Source organism: Pituophis catenifer, unplaced genomic scaffold (assembly GCF_029215685.1).
Source record: "Pituophis catenifer annectens isolate HBS135680 unplaced genomic scaffold, rPitCat1.0.hap2 SCAF_3, whole genome shotgun sequence".
Taxonomy (NCBI): Eukaryota; Metazoa; Chordata; class Lepidosauria; order Squamata; family Colubridae; genus Pituophis; species Pituophis catenifer.
This window is the reverse complement of record NW_027256883.1, coordinates 26,744,200-26,756,294: the sequence shown is the minus strand read 5'-3', so window position 1 is coordinate 26,756,294 and position 12,095 is coordinate 26,744,200. Positions and strand designations below refer to the sequence as shown.

The 12,095-nt window shown below is 39.3% G+C and overlaps 1 protein-coding gene across 2 annotated transcripts in view; it reads right to left on the bottom strand.

Annotated features, from left to right (window-relative positions):
• STK3 (serine/threonine kinase 3) overlaps positions 1 to 7,556 on the bottom strand; it is a 123,490-nt gene extending 115,934 nt beyond the window's left edge. For both annotated transcript variants that reach the window (XM_070940434.1, XM_070940435.1), the window contains exons 1-3: positions 7,455 to 7,556; positions 2,060 to 2,140; positions 73 to 201 (exon numbers count right to left, since the gene is read on the bottom strand). In XM_070940434.1, the coding sequence (XP_070796535.1) occupies positions 73 to 201; positions 2,060 to 2,140; positions 7,455 to 7,477 (233 nt within the window). In that variant the 5' untranslated portion in view covers positions 7,478 to 7,556. The remainder of the gene's footprint in view (positions 1 to 72; positions 202 to 2,059; positions 2,141 to 7,454) is intronic.
• Positions 7,557 to 12,095: the final 4,539 nt, after the last annotated feature.

The window sequence follows — 12,095 nt, the reverse complement described above, 5'->3', positions numbered from 1 at the left end:
TTTAACACACTATCTAATAAAAATTATTTTTTTAAAAAAATGGCAGAATTTACATTATAAATTGATACATACCTATCACATTGTTGCATTATGGAAATTTCTTTAATTATTTCCTGTAGATCTGATTCAACAGGGACTTGCTTAATTGCTACGACTTGTCCTGATTCCTTATGAATAGCTTTAAAAACACTGCCGTAAGATCTAAAAGGGAAATATTAATTTACGCTGTTCTTAATAAAATTACCATGCCCAGGCAAGCCATTGATTCCAATAGTTTCTGCAATAAAAATGTTTATTGCTTTAACACAACATTAACTCCAGAGTTATGTAGTACAAGAGGAAGAATAAATGAGTTTGCGTCACATTCAATGAGGCTTTTCATTACTTATCCATTGTATGTTGTTACATAATTGTACATATACTTTATTTCTTAATTACTTTCATTTTGTATTAGCTGCCTGTTTATTTTTACTGTCAGTTCCTGTTCAGCAAAACAATGGAAAACAATGCCTTTTCTCTAAGTAACCAGTGAGCAGTCTAATGGCAGGAAGAAACCAGCAATCTATAAAGCTTAGATATTACCTTTTCAGAATTGCTAGAGGATGAGCTTGGGTATCCCAATACATTCCCAGCAACCATAGTAAAATTACTGCTTTCTGAAAAGCTGATAGTGCCTCCCTCTTAAGCATGGGCACCGACATTTAGGCAAAAATGCAGTGGACATTTGGAGAACGAACCCACTGTTAGCATGCATGTACACAATTTATCCTGCAAAAGGTCTATCTTTTTAGTCCTTGACTGACAATTGAACCCAGAATTTCTGTCGCTAAGCAAGGCAATTATTAAGTGAGCTTTGCCCCATTTTACAACCCTTCTTGCCACAGTTGTTAAGTGAATCACTGCAGCAGTTAAGTGAATGATTTAGTTGTCTTTCTACTCTTGCATCTGGCCCCAATTGACTTTGCTTGTCAGAAGCCAGCTGAGGTGGTTACAAATGGTGATCACACAACCCTGGGACAAGGCAACCATCATAAATACATGCCAACCGTCAGGCACCCAAATTTTGATCACATGACCATAGAGGTGTTGTAGTGATCATAAGTATGAAAAACGATCATAAGTCACTTTTTTCAGCACCGCTGTAACTTAAACAATCACTAAAGAAATGATTGTAAATTGAGGACTACCTGCCTATGGTTGCAAAAAGTTGACACTGACTTGATGGCACATAAGCAATCAAACAACTAATACACAAATCAAGAGAATGAGAAGAGTGCAGACATTCTTTCTTAACTTTTAGCTTTCTTTTGGGCTTTTTGTACACACTTTGAACCAATATATGCATTTTTTTGTAAATATTGTGCTATTCCTTTAGGGCAGGGATGTCAAGCTCAAGGTCAATCATTGTAAATGCCTTCCTGGTCATTGCAAAGAAAACTTAGAAGTCCCCTGCAATGGCTCAATTGGGATTGGTGTTGTAACAGATTTAACTGGTTATACGGATCCTACTCTCTCTGTCTTCATCCATCTTTCTCTTCTATGGTAGGTGTAAGGTAGACAAATATTGAAATGAGAGGAAATAAGAAGAGGGGAGAGAGGAAGCAGTCCTCGAAGTTATATGCTTCTGGAGCTCTTATCCAATGAACAAGGGGATACAGCAGCATGGTAGGTTTCCCACAATTATAACTGGATCTGTGGAAAATATTAGTTAACTTAGGATATATATGTGACACATTCAGCTTAACTGGAAGGCATAATTAGAGCCTCTGAGGTATATCTAGTTTGAAACTACACAACATTCTCTTACTCGCAATCACATGATGTTTTGACTTACAACCACATCACTTAATGATGAAAGTTTCCGGTTCCAATTATCACAGTTAAGCAAGGTCTACCTGTACACAATCTCATTAGGCTAGCTGGATGTAGGCACCAGACCAAATATGGAATATTTTTCAACTCACAATCAAGCTCACTACCTTCCATTATGTTTGCATGATACATATATTAAATTTCCATAGCCCTCCATACATCTCTACATATACAAAATTGTACATACCCTTCACCAAGCTTCTCCAAGACATCAAATACTTCTTCAGGCTGTTTAGTCAAGCTGTCTTCACTGAGCTTCTTAAGCTTGCTAATAAAAATATAAAAACATTTGAAATGGTCTACAATTAGTAATTTGCAATTTACTTTTATCTTTAATTACTAAATCTATACTTTTATTTTCTTAAGAATAAATAGAAAGCTGCAGAGTTTTAATGTGCACCACATACCTTCTCAAAAAAAAGACTAAGGTAACTTCTAGTATTTTATTTATAATTATTCTCAAAACATAAAGGTTTTAATATGTTAATATCAAAATTACGATTTTAAACACAAATGTATCCCATTCAGAAGTAATCAGTTTCTCACTTGAAAGCAGTTTTAATGGACAACTAGGCACACAAAGGAGAAATAATATAAACTATATTGTATTATTATAAATATAAAACAAATCATAGCTTGGGGAGGAGAAAATCTGTACAAAGGGAAAGCAAATCAACAGGTGGCCAACTGACTGCCACCTTACTTGTTTCTTGGGAATGCCATCAAACTTGGCTATTCCAGACAGCCTCAGGAAGAGAGATGAGGGGAACATGTTATAAGTTGGAAAGTTGTTGCTTGTTCCATAACACATTATTGCTTTGACTTTTTTGCTTTCTCATTAATATTATCTATCAACATCTATCATAATGCAAGCTGCTCAGAATCCCACATGGATTGGAGCATAATATAAACTAAACTAAACTAAAATTAAATTAAATTAAAATTAAAATTAATTTTTCCATATATATGCTGCAAACTCTAACAAAGAAATTAGTCTACTATAATACATCATCATTCATAACATTTAAATTTTGTATTTATTTGTCATTCATTAGAAATTGTACATCTCTCTCACAGACAGCTTTGAAAAGCTGTTTGATTTTACATAAACAAGACAAAACAAATCCCAAGGCAGTATAGCCCAAGACTGATAAGAATATTTACCACATGACAAAACATAAAAGGGATAATCTATGATCAATGTGATACATTATATCACAGATATAGAATTATACAAACTAGCATTTGTGTTTGTTTTCTTAGATGATAACATTATAAAATCCATGAACTACTAGAAGAAATACTGTTTCTCTGAATCACCACTTAAAATAAGCTATTCTAATATCTCTCCAATTTAAATTTGTATTTAGTTTGCAAGAAGTCCAACAGATGAATTCTATGTTAAATTCCAGGTCTGTTGAAATTTTCTCTAGTGCAGATGCTATAGTAATTGACCAGGTAGGGGAAAAGGAAACTCAAATTATCATATGTTCAATTTGTTTTGTTTTGTGCGCATACATACATGTGTGCACAGACAACTCTTTGAAGTTTTCTTGATAGTATTTTCAGAAATAGTTTACCATAGCCTTCTTCCTAGGACTGAATGAAAGGAACTGACTCGGTCACCCAGGTAGAATCTATAAAGCAGGAATTCTGTTTTGATTTTCTTGCTCCATAAGCAAAAACAATAACACCTTTGCAAAAATCATACTGAGAATACATCCTACATGACTTAATGGAATTCATTGGTATACATATCTGTCCTTTATTGCAATGTCTGAAATCATCTATACTGCAAATTAAAGAAACAATTTACTTTTCTACCCCTTCTGTGCAGATACCCAAGACACATTACATAATGGGATAATGGAGATGATGATGATGGAGGAGGAGGAAGAGGAGAATATACACATGTGGGAATTTTCAAGGAATTTTCAAGGAATTTTTTTTTGAGCATAGAAAAGTTATTGAACAATATTATTCAGGTTTTTGAAGTTGGAAATGTAAATTTAAAAACTTCTTCCAGTTATTAGTGCAAGCTCTATAGTATGAAATAACACTTATTAAGATTTTAAAGATGTATATGAATTGGACAGATGTATTTAGATTCACCAACATGGTCTGGATTTGTACTACTATGACATATAAGGTGGAAATCTGACTTATTAATACTTTTCTGGAGTAATCACTACATATTAAAGATGAGGAATCAATCAGGAACCAGCTTCTTTGGACGCTTGTGACATGGATCAATCAGATATCAGTTGACAAGTCCTAATCAAGAGCTCAGTCAGTCCAGATCAGCTGCTGTGAACTGCCCCGAGGTACATCACAAAGCAGCTCTCTCTGCCCCTGAAAATGTCACACAGTTGCTGGCAGAATATCAGGACAAAATAAAACTAGGCCACAGCCATTCAGCCCCAAAGTTCATCACTGCTTCATTATGTCTCCAACCTTTCAAAGACTGCTAGTTCTTTATCAGTGCTTATATTTTATAAGACTTTATACTGAAAACCTTTTTCCAATTTGTAACCAAGATGATGTTCACATTTACTCCGATAAAATAGCTTTAAAGAAAGAAGCTACAAATACCTCTGCATGTGAACTTCTCTTTTTTTCTTGATATTCATATGCTCAGAAATTAGATACCATATATGGTTATGAGGATTCATGTTAATAGTATACTTTATGTGCTACTTTGGTTTAGGTTTAACAATGTTATTCCTATTTTTAGTACAGTGTACATGTGCACAAGGGTATGATTTCAATGTTTGAGTATACAAAGCTTGAATGTAGCCTCCTGTACTTAAAACAGCATATAATTTTTAGGGTCAAAAATTCTCATATTTGCTTATTCTCTCATCTTTTCTCGAATTAAATAGCAACAAATACCTGATATGGTCACACATATAAAACTAACACTGGGAATCCTACAACTTCCGTTCAGAAGCATACCAGACCAGTTGAAAGGAAAAGATAAATTTAAGAAAGAACCCACAGAGATTAGACTAGTGAAGGCTAACACAGCAAGAAAAAATAGAGAGCTGTATTAGAGCATTGTGTTGAACACAAATGAAATGGTCTTCCTTTCTTTCTGGCAGCTCCTTGGTATTGGAGTCTCTCCTCCAACAGCTCATTCATCCACCTGTATGGAATTTCTGGCCAACTAAGCTGGTGCTCAACTGAAGGTAAAAGCCCTTAATTCTTACCAGGAACAGAAAAACATCCAGGTAAAGAAAGAAGAGAAGGAACATGATGGTTATCCAGATTAGTGAATTTTGCACCATAATGTTTTCAAGCAGTTTTAAGTGAAATGGGTGGTACTGTAAAAGACAGGCTGCATCAGAAAGATTCCAAAGAAAAGTTCCAATAACTAGTATAGTCAGAACTCATGTAATTTAGAAATGGAAAAATAAACAGGATGACAGTTTCTGGAGGTGAGGAAATTAGAATTTAATCTAGATCTAACAGAAAAAAAAGAGCTGTACGTGCTTAATCATGGCCAGTTTAAGGATTTAATATACTTATTAACCTACGCAACACAGGATAAAAAAAAAACATTAAGCACACCCAGTAATATCAACTTCCTTTTTAGGGTAGTTGCATAACAATATGGAAACTCAATATATAAATTATTTTCTTAAGTGCCACCAGTCATTCTATCAAAGCGCCTACGTCCCACTATGATAGAATTAAATAGCTTACCCTTTCAAGGAGATTGATTGTATGTTTACAGGCATTATTTGTTATTTATGATTTAAAAAACCTTAATCTTTAATGATTTACACCCATGTTCTACCGGATTAGTTTTGAATTCCCCTATTGTTCATGTGCCTCCAATCACCAACTTACTCCTTTCCGGGAGATGACAATATTATATTGGTATTACAATAAAGATGATTTAAAATACTTTTGTTTTTTCTGAAAATATTTTGGAAATGTAATGTCTATGCATATGTAGAATACTGTTTCTAAAAATATGTTTCCATTATTCAAAAGTTCAGTATTTTACAACTGAGCAACTTCTCATCTACAGCCCATGTAAATATATTGTAACAATATGAACAAAAACATAGTTTAAACATAAACCAGTCTTCTGCCATTGTCCATTTCAAGCACATATTTTTTAAAACCCATTGTGGTAATACCAACGTGCCCAAGTTTCCATTTTCACACACTTTCATGAAGATGGAGAGAAATGCCTCTCTGATGGTCATTTACCAGAGAATCATTGTGGACATATTCTCTGCTCCAGGAAGATACCACCAGGGAGGTCTTAGGTGGGTGGTGTGAATACATATTTTCATGAGAGATTAATTTCTTGCCCCATTACTACCCGAACCAGGGTTAGAGCCAGGTGGGAGGTCTTTATTTCTGTGTGGGCTTAAGCACCACACAGTGCACACCAAGGACATATTAACAGTATGTTGAAGCTGCCATATAATATAATTCTGCCATACAAAGGGTCAGACTCAAATTATCTTATTTGGGACACATTATGCAAAAAGCCAGCTCTCTGGAAAGATGTACTGCTGGGAAAGATAGAAGAAAAAAAGGACAACCAGAAGCAAAGGTGGATGGATTCAGTTACAATGGCAATGGGAGCACTCCATTGGGAGACATGAGAGACGTAAGGGTTATGGGTAGATTATCATGGAGAAAATCTACCTATGTGGTTATTAGGAGTCAAAATGACTTGTTGGCACATAATCAATATAATCATACTGCCATACCAAGGAGTGAATGATTAAGGAATGCTAAGTGAGTAGGTTACAGTATTTCCCTAGGAAAGCAGGCAGGTGAGTCTCATAAATCCAGGTGATTGTTTGCAGGCAGGAATTATGCTATGGGTGTGGGAACAAGAAAAGCCCATTTCTCTCCAGGTGTTGTGCATTGAGGGCTTCTTTACATGTAAAGCAGCCTTATCCCAGGAGAGATGTCCTCCAATCTATTGGACTACAACTTCCATCTCCTCTAGCCAGCCTGGAATTCCCTCCAATCTATGGGACTACAACTCCCATCTCCTCTAGGCAGCCCAGAATGCCCTCCAACCTACGGGACTACAACTCCCACCTCCTCTAGGCAGCCCAGAATTCCCTCCAACGTATGAGACTACAAGTCCCATCTCCTCTAGGCAGCCCGGCATGCCCTCCAACCTATGGGACTACAACTCCCATCTCCTCTAGGCAGCCCAGAATTCCCTCCAACGTATGAGACTACAAGTCCCATCTCCTCTAGGCAGCCCGGCATGCCCTCCAACCTACAGGACTACAACTCCCATCTCCTCTAGCCAGCCCGTCGGAGGCATCCCGCTGAGAAAAGCTGCAACAACGCCTCTCCTTCGGTGCCATCCAGAAATAGGCCCCTCACGGCCGGCAAGCGCAGAGGGTTGAAGCCAAGGCGAGGGACACCTCAAGCCGGGAGGCCTGACCGGTGACGGGGAGTCCAGGCTTTGAGGAGCGGCGAACTGCGGGGCACGCGGCCTACACCGGCCTTCTTCCTTCTGCCCAAAATAAACCTCGCTGCTGCTGCCGCCGCCGCCGCCTCAGTCTCCCGGGAACGAGGGAAGCCCTGACCGTTACCTTTTAGGCGCTGCCTGCTCCATTCTGCGGCCAGAGGCTCCCCAGACGGTCGGCCCCAACCAAGGCGCGGTGCTTTGCTTGCCAACCCTGAAGGGGCCAGACAAGGACCAATCAGGAAGCCCGAAGAAGCACCCCCCCCCCCTCCTCAGGAAACTCTGCCCGCAACTTTCTTCCGCTACTGGCCCTTTAAAAAACCCGAGCACGCCTCCTCCTCTCCCAGGGGGCCGTTGCCGGACTCCAACGCTCAGCTGAGCGTTCGATGGGCTATTCCAGAAATACCGCCCCCCCAGCCCTCCAATTGGCGGAAAACGCGCGGATCCAAAACGCGCATTGGTCTTTCCAAGTGCCAGCCGGAACTCCGGAGAAGACGGAAAAGAAAGTTGCTTCGGGCCGAGCGAAGCTGTGTTGGTGCAAAGCTATAGCGGCCGGTGAGGGACGTTGGTGTGACGTCATGGGCAGAGGAACGCGGAGGAGAAAGGTCTTCTTTGCCCCATCATGCGCCGCGCCAATGAGTGGCTTTTGCGGAAGGATTGCATCTTGGGTGGTGTAGTTTTTATTACCCTGCGCAGGTTTAGGGCGTTTAGTTATCCTTATGAGCCACTGAACCCTTTGCAGCGTAATATTTATTACTTCTGAGTTAAGTGGCGTATTTGCACAGCACAGTAATCCTTGGTTTACTGAACCATGCTTCCTTGAATTCATCCAGATCTCTAGATTCATTCACACAACCCACTGAACTCAGAATAGCCAATCGTATTTTAACCTAGGTCTATGTTTCTCAAACTTGGCAAATTTTAATATGTGTGGATTTCAACTTCCAAAATTTCTCAGCCGGCTTAAAGTTCCCACGGTTGAGAAAAACACTGCCCTAGAGTGTTATTCAAAACGAATGTCATAACCACAAGTCCTTTGGATTTGATCCTGTCTATTGAAGAAAACCTGTATGTACAATGTATTTCAGCAATATAAAGTTGCCGTGATCCTTGCAGATTTGCAACTTTTAAGCAAAAACTACAGAGCTAATGTTTTCATCTTGTAGGAAGTTAGCACCCACCCCTTTCCTAGAGGAATGAAATATTTTGGGAAATATAAAAAAGGCAGAATATTATGTTTCCCTGGATGAGAAATGGAGAAGCATGTTTTTGTTTTTTTTTAATTTGATTTATATGCCGCCCTTCTCCAGAGACTCAGGGCGGCTTACAATGCGCTAAGCAATAGCCTTCATCCTTTTGTATATTTATACAAAGTCAGCTTATTGCCCCCACAACTGGGTCCTCAAAGACGAAGCAGCTCCCACCTTCTTGCCCCCCCACCCTTTGTCAATGGGCCAGAGGCAGAAACTCAATTTCCTCCCATCTTTGTCAATGGATCATCATCTGCAACACAATAGGACCCATCTAGCAACAGAAACTCACCACATGGCACCTGGGAAGATTACATCAGCCAGCAAGGCTAGCTAAAACCTCCACCCCGGGAGTCTGACAACCAATCAGGATACTCTTTCTGGGCCCCAGGAAGTTCAAAGCCAGAGAGGACATAAAACCCAGGGACTCACAGCATCTCGGCCCCTTTTCTGTTCGGGAACTCAAACCATGTGATTTTGTCCACCATTAAACCATCTTTCCAAGCAGTCTCCATGTTTCCAGTGTCCTTTTCCCCACTTGGAGCTGAACCCAGAAGGATATTTCTTCTAACACTCCCACACACACCTTACCCCTGTTTTATCCCATATTTCTCTCTTCTCATCCTCACTCACTCTCCCTGAGGTTTGGATAGAGAGCAACAAAATATTTACTCTCCCAAAAGGAAGAATTTCTTGTATGTGCAAGTAAATGTTTTCAGAATGCCTGCAGGTACTATAACAGGCAATCTGGAACATTCAATGGTAGAGAGGAACTGCAAAGGACAGTGCTTACAGCAACAAGTGTTAAGCAGATGTAATGTTGGTAGGACTGTGCACAATCTCTGGTCATTCTTAGAAAGGCCACAGAACAAAACTATAGACCATCCAGTTGTTTTAAGTGTGCAGATATTTCCCTTTAAAAGCTGCTGATGACACAAAAAAGTATTAGTCTTATTAATCTGTCAAATGGCACATTCTATTCTAATTAGAATTATCAAAATTCTTTGCTTGCATCAGTCAGAATACTTGAGCAACATGGAAGTTTCATAAGAATGGGATAATTAACTACCTTGACATATGTTGCAAATTTAATTCGGCAAAGAGTTGGAGATCTAATGTTCTCCTCACTGATTTGATTTCACAGAAGGTGGAAGAAGGAACCGTGGGATCTGTAGTCCTACGCCCACTTCTTACAACAAGAAGAAATTGATTGAATAAAGGTAAGTGGAATCTTTAGAATAAGTGCCCACGTTATCCTTGAATTCATCATGTCAAAGTGAGGAAAAATAGAGAACAGTCAGGTTTGTATACTTCAAACAGTCAGGTTAGAAATCCTGAAGGAAAAGTATGGGAAACCCTATGAAATGAGATACTGAAGGTGCAAATACAAACAAGTCCCACTTGGAAGAAAAATGGGGAACATCTAAATAGATTGTGGTGGATACATAAAGAGCTTTCTAATATGCAATGGAGAAACATTCTGCCTTCCACTAATATTCTTATCCATGACATGTATAACAAAAGCCTTTCTGTTGCATTGGTGTAGTTTGATAATGTGGCGGAGCATGTCTGGCCTGGCTTTCCACGTGTTCAAAAGACTAGGGTTATTTGGTAATCCGTATGGACCAGGGGTGGGTTCTACTTACCTTTACTACCGGTTCGCAGTGGGGTCGCATGCACACTCGCGCGCGTGTGCACTCTTCTGCGCAAAATGCAGAAGCATTTTGATGATGTCGGGGTCGGTGGGCGGAGCCTCCTGCCGGTTTTACCACCGGTTCTATAGAACCGCTGTCAACCGGGGGCAACCCACCACTGCTACAGACATATCAAAGTCTTTGTCCTACATTTTGACCTTGACCGCTTCTGAGTTTCTTATCATGTGCACAAACCTTTCTAACATTAAAATCTCTCCACATTGTTTGATCTTGTATGGCTTCTTTCAGTTACTGATGCTCTGGCTAGTGTCGGCTTCAAATGGTATCCAGCCACAAGGTTTTTTGGCAGCCTCATTTCCTTTTTCCGCCAGCCATTGGGAGCATAGCTGCCTTTTTAGTGAGTTTGAGCACGCCTGACATGGCTGAAATAAGTAAGGCAACATTTTGTGATTTTGCCTTAAGCAGCTTGGGAATGGAGCCTTGGCCAAAACACTCCCAGTCAACCTGTCCCTGAGGTGTCACTTCTGTAACTCAGAATGCAAAGTCATCTGCCTTTTCATTCAGCCACCTTGTAGCAGATTCCCAGGCATTGTTGCCCTGTCATGAAATCAGGCACTTTCATAAATCTATGCGGGAAGAGGGGCAGGGGTGGAATGATCAATTTTTCATCAGATTTTCACATGTCAAGGAGATAGGAATCTTTATCCTTAGCAGCAATAGCAAATGGATAACATTTGCTTGGATCCCTATATCCAGCACAGAATTGTTTATGATTGGAATGGCTTATAAGCAGAATAAAATAAGCAACTAAAGTAAGCAAACATAGCTTTGTTTATTCTCTTTACAAAAATGTTTCTACAATCCCATGCGTTAGTCCGATATTAAACCATAGCTACTTTATTCCAGGATGGGAGAAAAGCTGGAACTATATGTAGTGTAGAGGCTAGATAAAATATTCTTGTGCTTGATATTGCTATCCATTTAATCCAGTTTTCATCCATTTTATGAGTTAAGTTGCTCCACTTTTTCTGATTTTACAGGGCTTCTTTCAGTTGTTTTATGCTCTGGCTGGTGTGGGCTTTGATGGTGTCTAGCCACCATTTTTTTTGGTATCCTTGTTTCCTTTTATTGTTGACCGTTCCAAGCATAACTCCTTTTTCCAGTCAATTTGAGTGCATGACATACAGAAATAAATAAGGCAGAATTTTGTGGTTTTGCTTTCCAGAAATATGTCTGGTGTTGTTATTGTGCTTAGAGCTGGGATTTAAATAATAAATGGGATTTAGATTTGTCATCATTAATTTGTCTCCACTTCCTTGATTTCAATAGACCAATAGCCAACAGAGCCATTCCTTGCCTGGCTTTCTCTCTGTTGTTGTCCTGGTCCCTCCCTTTAAAAGCATCACCTACTGGCAGGAAACATGCACTAACTGGGTTTCTGTAACAAAGAGGATGGAACTACACAGTGACCTGGTGCCTTTCAGCTTAGCATTCTTCACTATAATGTAAATTTAAGTATGTCTTCTGATCCTGTAGTATTTTTTTTTTTGTAAAAAAAAATTCTTTGGGGAAGTGATTGTGAGAATGGTGCATTGTGCTTTCTTTATGTGGCAGGTGATTTTGGGAAAAGAGAAAAAGAAGTGTTCTGTAAGAAGCAATTGAACTGATATCCAATCAAATACATCATCATTATATACGGAGAAGTAAAGAATCCTAACAGAGAAGGCAAACACCACACAAAATGTAGAGGAGTTCAGAGCTAACATTGAAGAAACAATGCAAGAGCAGTTTGGTAAACATCTACTTAGCCCTGGGAAGAAAGGGGGATGAGAAAGTAACTCAAGATAACCTCACTTTGATATT